This window comes from Nicotiana tabacum, chromosome 19 (genome assembly GCF_000715075.1).
Source record: "Nicotiana tabacum cultivar K326 chromosome 19, ASM71507v2, whole genome shotgun sequence".
NCBI classification, from domain to species: Eukaryota; Viridiplantae; Streptophyta; class Magnoliopsida; order Solanales; family Solanaceae; genus Nicotiana; species Nicotiana tabacum.
Window position 1 is genome coordinate 100,375,530 of NC_134098.1, and position 6,288 is coordinate 100,381,817.

Consider the following 6,288-nt stretch of genomic DNA (forward strand, 5'->3'; position numbering starts at 1 on the left):
CGCTATACCCTCGATTATTGGTGGATCGGATCAATTATTGGTGAGTTAGTAAAGTTTACATATAGCACATGCAACCCATGCACTATACCTTAACGGACAAACGTGCCGTTAAGGTATAGCGCATTCAAGACATGCGCTATATATAAATTGATGATCAGCTATTTTTTTTTTACTTATTTTTGTGTTTTGAATCCAAAAAAAACAACACTTTGATTCCGGACTCGGAAAAAAAAAAGGCAGTAATGCGTAGATGATTGATGAAGCGAAGAAATGTCTCTCCCACAGATAACGTCACACTGATATTACACAACCCTACAATAAAGGAAAGTGTTTAGACATTTCAAATCACTAAAACAACTACTCCATTAGCATTCAGAGAACCAATGCGTTTCGATATCTCATTGGATCGTACTCATTGATGTATTTTCAAACATTTATTATACCAAAACTTTCCATTTTTTATCATGTACTGTTCCTCTTTATGGAGTATTTTATCTCTGGCACTCTTTAATTTCCTTTTACTTCTCTTTTTTCTATTTTTAGTTAACCTTGTGAGTTTGCTAAAACTAGCAAAGAATTTATTTTTCTTTTTCTTTCTTTTCATAGTGGAGCCTTATGAAGAAGACCGGAAAATGAAAGAAAGAGTATAGCACATGAATGAGGAAAGAAATAGAAGTATGTGGCGTTGTCTCTCTGTTGCTTTTGATGATATAGTAATAAAGTACTATATATATATAGTACCATTAATTGGGGTTGAGAATCAAGCAAAACTTTGCACTACTCTCTCTCTTGTGTCTTACTTTTTAGCTTTACTCCTATCTTTCGTCTCACCTGCATTTTGCCAAATTTGTAAGTCCCCATTGCTACTCAACATGTACTAGCTAGTTAGACCCCCTTGCCTTTTCTTTCTTGCTTCAATACTCTTTTCCTCATTCTTCTATTTGATGTTTTCTGTCTTCCTTAAAACTTGCAAAACGTGGATTAATTGCTTTTTCAATCCTTCTTCTTTCATTTATGTAGTCAGAAGGGGAGAGATGGTGAGAGGAAAAACTCAGATGAGGCGTATAGAGAACGCGACAAGCAGGCAAGTCACTTTCTCAAAACGCAGAAATGGTTTGCTAAAAAAAGCATTTGAACTTTCAGTACTATGTGATGCTGAGGTTGGATTGGTTATCTTTTCTCCAAGAGGAAAGCTCTATGAATTTGCCAGCTCTAGGTATTCTTACCTTTCCCATCAATTTTCATTTCTTGCAGATCGCATCAGATCCCATCTTGTACGTTCCTGAAAACTCCCCAACAAAAATTGATATTGTAAATATAGATGTAGATCCAACTAGTTCTTACCTAATGCTTAATTAAGCAAAAGAGCGAAGTACAAATTTTGTGTACCCTCCTTTATTAACATAATACTAACACTTTCTCCAAGCTAATTACTTACTTCATGAAGAGCTTAGTACTGTCCATTTCAAAACTTAACCCTAGTTAAAACTTAAAAGATTCATCTTGAATGACATTTTATTACCAGGGTAATGATGATACTCATTTATCAATGTAATTTTGTTCCTATAACCTAAAAAGGAATTAGTGTTAATCTCTTAGGACCAAAAATTTTCTTGAGTAATTAGAAGACAACCGAAAGAGTACAGTATCTTGTTCTTAGTAGTTGAAGTTGAAACAATTTGTGCTCCTCATCTCATGTGTGTTTTAAATTTAAAGGCGTTGTTTGGTCAAGGGATTAGGTGGTTTACCCTGATATAAATTTTGGGATGAATTTTATCCGTGTTTGGCTGAGGGTATTGACTAATACCAATATTGTTTTTTATAGCAAAATTTTGGTATATCTTATCCTACTAAGAAGGTGGGATATGTTATTCAGCTTTTAATTCTGGAACTATAATCCTGAAAATTTCTGGTTTTGAACAAAACAACCCCTAAATATATCTCGTTAGGGATGAAAACTAATTATATTTGTCACGACCCACGTCTATGATATGTATTGTCCGCTTTGAGCCTAGGTCCGTACGGATTTGTCTTTTAGGCTACACCACATCGAGCACCAAAAGCATGCGTCCTTATAAAGTTGTTCACTTTCTCCCATTCAGGCGTGGGATTCGCCTAAGCTAACATGCACCTTTTTTTTTTTAGAAACTTGCCAGTCTAAAAATCTGCTAGTCCTGCTTGACCCGCCCTCTGTTATATACATCGCATTCACTCAAAGTTATTGTTACCCATAAACTTGATTACAGAATAAGCATATATTTGAAGTGATTAACTGACAAAGTTTAAAGGAAGCTAAGTCTGTCTGATTTGTTTAGAATAAAGAGGTGTCTCTTGTGAACTTCGAAGTTTAAGTATGAGAGGCTGTTGTCAAGTTAGTAATAGCTACTACTAGTACTTGATTTCATGCTCCCTGTAAAGGCTTTAATCTTGGGCTGTTTCCTTTATAACACACCATAAGAATCTTTTGGGCAGAACTATGTTGTACGGAGATCAATCCACAACGTTGCAGTCTGCAGATCCCAAATCACTATGTGCCCTTTGAATATATTACTACAACAACAATGATACATTGATACTATCTCTCTGTCAGTAAAATCTTCCATGTTTCTTTCTTTTCTTTGTGGTTGGTGTTTGAGTCGAGAATATCCATGTTATTACCCACTAATTACTGCATCCCAAAACAATGTCAAGGAGACATTAACTTTGAAAACCTAATACTTACTCAACTATCTCAAATTATTTACTAAAGTCACTTTTCTTTCTTTTTTAACAACAAAGTCATTTAACTATACCTATAGCACTCATAAGATCACTCAATTAGATTTTTCAAATTTTGGATTGCCAAATACCTATTTTACCCTCTAAATTATAATAAATATTTTTTTTAACTTTTTAATATTATGATTTTTCCTTTTTAATTTATATTATGGATTTACCTATATAACAAATAAATTTTATTTATAAATTAAAAAAATAAAAATTATTTAAGCATATATAATGCTGGAATAACAAAATAATGAACATAGAAAAAAAATTAATTAGAATAATTTGTTCGTAATAATTTTAGTATTAACAGCAAAAATTAAAAAATTTATTTACACAATTGAGAATGAAAGAAAATAAAGGTAGTAAAATATATATTCCATGCACGTTATATAAAAATAATTATTTAAATAAAGGTATTTTTATAATATACATTATATATTCTTGAAAATTATGCTCAATTATATTATTATTCCGTCATTATATGAGCTGAAAACTAATTTTTTATTTTTTATTTTATAAATAAAATATATTTATTCTATAGGTAAGTCCACAATGTAGATTAAAAAGAGAAAAAAAATTATAATATTTAAAAAGTTAAAAAAAATAATAATTTAGAGGGTAAAATAGGTATTTGACAATCAAAAATTTGAAAAATCTAGTTGAGTGACTTTCTGAGTGCTATAGGCATAGTTAAGTGACTTTGTTGTTACAAACGAAAGAAAAGTGACTTTAACAGATAATTTGGGATAGTTGAGTGACCATTTGAGTAATGGACTCTGAACTATCATTACACCTACAACCAAGGCAACAACACCAAAGTTATCTTCTATTATTTTTATTTTTATTTTTATAAAATAGTATCGTCCGATTCAGCTTGTGTGGACCTTTAGTGCTACTTTCCACTTGCATAGATACTGTGTTTTTCCGTCTACCAAAGTTTGGGTATATGAAAAAAAGAATCATCAAATGCTTTTGTTGTGTGAACATATAACCTTAATTATACATAAAGAAATGAAATTTCCTTCCCTATCAAGTTCTCTTTTTTTACAGTCCAGGAGGGTACTACTCCCTCTATCTCTATTTACTATTTGAGAAATTAAACAGTATTTCTTTGGATTATGATTTTCTCAAACTCTTCATAAATATTTTGTGTAAATAACTATGCTGACGCATGTATTAGCAACAAGTAGATGCAATAGTTCAATCGTATTGGCTTAAAGGGCAGCCCGGTGCATTAAGCCCCCGCTATGCGCGGGGTCCGGGGAAGGACCGGACCACAAGGGTCTATTGTACGCAGCCTTAACCTGCATTTCTTCAAGAGATTATTTCTACGGCTTGAACCCGTGAACTCCTGATTACCACCTTCCAATTTTGACCAAATATTAACTATCTCAGGAGTAGTGCGAAAGGTGCTTAGTACAAATTTGTTTGTCAAACTTTATTTAGCTCCTTTAATTTGTTGGTTCCCTGTTAAAAAGAAAAGAAAGAAAGAGTAACAAGGAGATATTGGTAGCATGCAGGAGATAGTCGAGCGCTATAAGAGGCATTCTAAAGACAAAGTTCAACCTGAAAACCAAGCCGTGGGACAAAATATGCAGGTTTGTGCCTTTTTTTATGACTCCTTGGCAATTAGTGTTTTGCAAAAGACTTAAAATCAAGGCTTACTATAGCTTATACAAAAATGCAGCATTTGAAGCATGAGACAGCAAGTTTGATGAAGAAGATAGAACTTCTTGATACATCTAAAAGGTTCAATCAAACCCTATCTCAGAAGCTATTTCATTTTAACTTTTTTTGTCCCTTTCCCAGTAATTAAAACTGAAGGCTCTTCTAAAACAAATGGAATTCGCAACAGGAAACTCTTGGGAGAAGGTTTAGGATCCTGCACCCTAGAAGAACTACAGCAAATAGAAAAACAATTGGAGCGGAGTGTTAGTGCCATCCGGGCGCGAAAGGTTTATTTCTTCTTACAACCCCCAAGCAATGATCTATTCAATTCACTACTCAAGTGTGTAACTGTTTCATCTAAAAGCTTAAGCCGTTAGATAGAGCTCAAGTTTATTTACTTAATTTTTTGTTCAACATTTGCTTCCAAAGTTCCTATGAAATTTAGGGAACTTGTTATCTTTTCTTTTTTCAGATGCAAGTCTTTAGGGAACAGATGGATAGATTGAAAGAAAAGGTGAGGCTAGCTGCAATCATTGACTCTAAGCATGATTTTCTTGCTTCTTATGCTTTAAGTAACTTACTAATTGTTTGTTTCATGCGTTCTGTCTAATATCCAGGAGAAAGCCCTTGCAGTTGAAAATGCAATGCTGAGGGAGAAGGTATATATCTTTAGGTCACAAATATTTAAATACATATTCATTGCCACGGAGCCTTGGCGTAACTGGTAAAGTTATTGCCAGGAGATTACGGGTTTGAGCCATGGAAACAATCACTTCCAGAAATGCAGTAGAGCATTGTGGTCCGGTCCTTCTCCGGACTCGCGCATAGCGGGAGCTTAGTGAGCGTAATGATATTTCTCGCACATAGCGGGAGTTGCCCTTTTATATCCATTGCCACAATAGTGATATTTTTCGCACAATATTGACTTAAAATTCTAAATCCGCCTAATGACTCGATCAACCTTAATTGATTTTTCTTTTCTCTGAGTCCCTCTATAAGCATAAACTTACAAGGTGATAAGTCATACTATATAATTTGCTTTTACGTTTGTTTTAGTTTGGAGGTCTTCAACAGAGACAAACATCAAGCGGAGAGAAGGAAGGAGAAGTTATTTGTATAGAGGGAGGTAGCGATAAATCGGATGTGGAGACAGAATTGTTTATTGGACCACCTGATGAATGTAGAATAAGGCGTCCCTTACAGAATTGATCATATATAGGTGAATTATCTTTGGAGTACTGTCCCATGTATAAATTTTGATCAATTATCGAATATTATTACCTGCTTAATGATTTTTGTACTCTCGCCAGCAATTTATAGGGCTTATATGTGGTTAATTTTCTCTCTTACGCGCAGCTAATGGACCTTTGATCACTTCTGTACTGGGAATGTCTATTATATTTCATGTGACATTATTAATTAATAAAGTTCCTTTCTTAATTTATGAAGTTCAACACACTTTCACATTATATTTTCTTTTATTTATCTACTTATAGTTAGTGGCGTGTCGAAGGTTTTATTCGTAAATATATGAGCTTTCTATTTGTAAATTTACGTTGTCTTTTGGTCACTCTATTTATACCTAATGTTCCTTAAAATTAAACTCTTAACACCTTTGTAAAATAAAAATATTGTCCAATATAATATTTGTGTACGATTTTTATAATATAGGGGGTGTAGGTGATTGATTTTAAAATGCAAGGCACTCATATGTAAATGAGTCATATTATAGAGGTGTTTAGTGTAATTACTCTAAAAAAACGTAAATCACAAATATTATACCTCATTGAATTCTATAATGGAAATAAAAATTCTAATATATATATGGTTGAATTTTAAATTATGTTTCAATGA

At 33.0% G+C, this 6,288-nt stretch overlaps 1 protein-coding gene across 3 annotated transcripts; it reads left to right on the forward strand.

Annotated features, from left to right (window-relative positions):
- Nucleotides 1-526: 526 nt before the first annotated feature.
- Nucleotides 527-5,888, forward strand: LOC107776514 (MADS-box protein SOC1). Of its 3 annotated transcripts, XM_075238277.1 has the most exons (9): nucleotides 527-675; nucleotides 1,021-1,216; nucleotides 4,280-4,364; nucleotides 4,454-4,515; nucleotides 4,622-4,721; nucleotides 4,907-4,948; nucleotides 5,052-5,093; nucleotides 5,175-5,278; nucleotides 5,491-5,720. In XM_075238277.1, the coding sequence occupies exons 1-8, from the start codon at nucleotides 654-656 to the stop codon at nucleotides 5,271-5,273; spliced, it is 648 nt and encodes a 215-aa protein (XP_075094378.1). In that variant the 5' UTR covers nucleotides 527-653; the 3' UTR covers nucleotides 5,274-5,278; nucleotides 5,491-5,720. The 3 variants fall into 3 exon arrangements, with proteins under 3 accessions (XP_075094378.1, XP_075094376.1, XP_075094377.1); XM_075238275.1 differs by lacking the exon at nucleotides 5,175-5,278 and having other exon boundaries at nucleotides 535-675; nucleotides 5,491-5,888; XM_075238276.1 differs by lacking the exons at nucleotides 527-675; nucleotides 5,175-5,278 and adding an exon at nucleotides 694-849 and having other exon boundaries at nucleotides 5,491-5,888.
- The last annotated feature ends 400 nt before the right edge of the window (nucleotides 5,889-6,288 follow it).

Excerpts from the sequence above, each read along its gene's own strand:
- LOC107776514 (XM_075238275.1), top strand. The coding sequence starts at position 654 with ATGAATGAGGAAAGAAATAGAA. Across the intron at positions 1,217-4,279 it reads TATGAATTTGCCAGCTCTAG|CATGCAGGAGATAGTCGAGC; the intron begins GTATTCTTACCT and ends AGATATTGGTAG. Across the intron at positions 4,516-4,621 it reads CTTCTTGATACATCTAAAAG|GAAACTCTTGGGAGAAGGTT; the intron begins GTTCAATCAAAC and ends AATTCGCAACAG.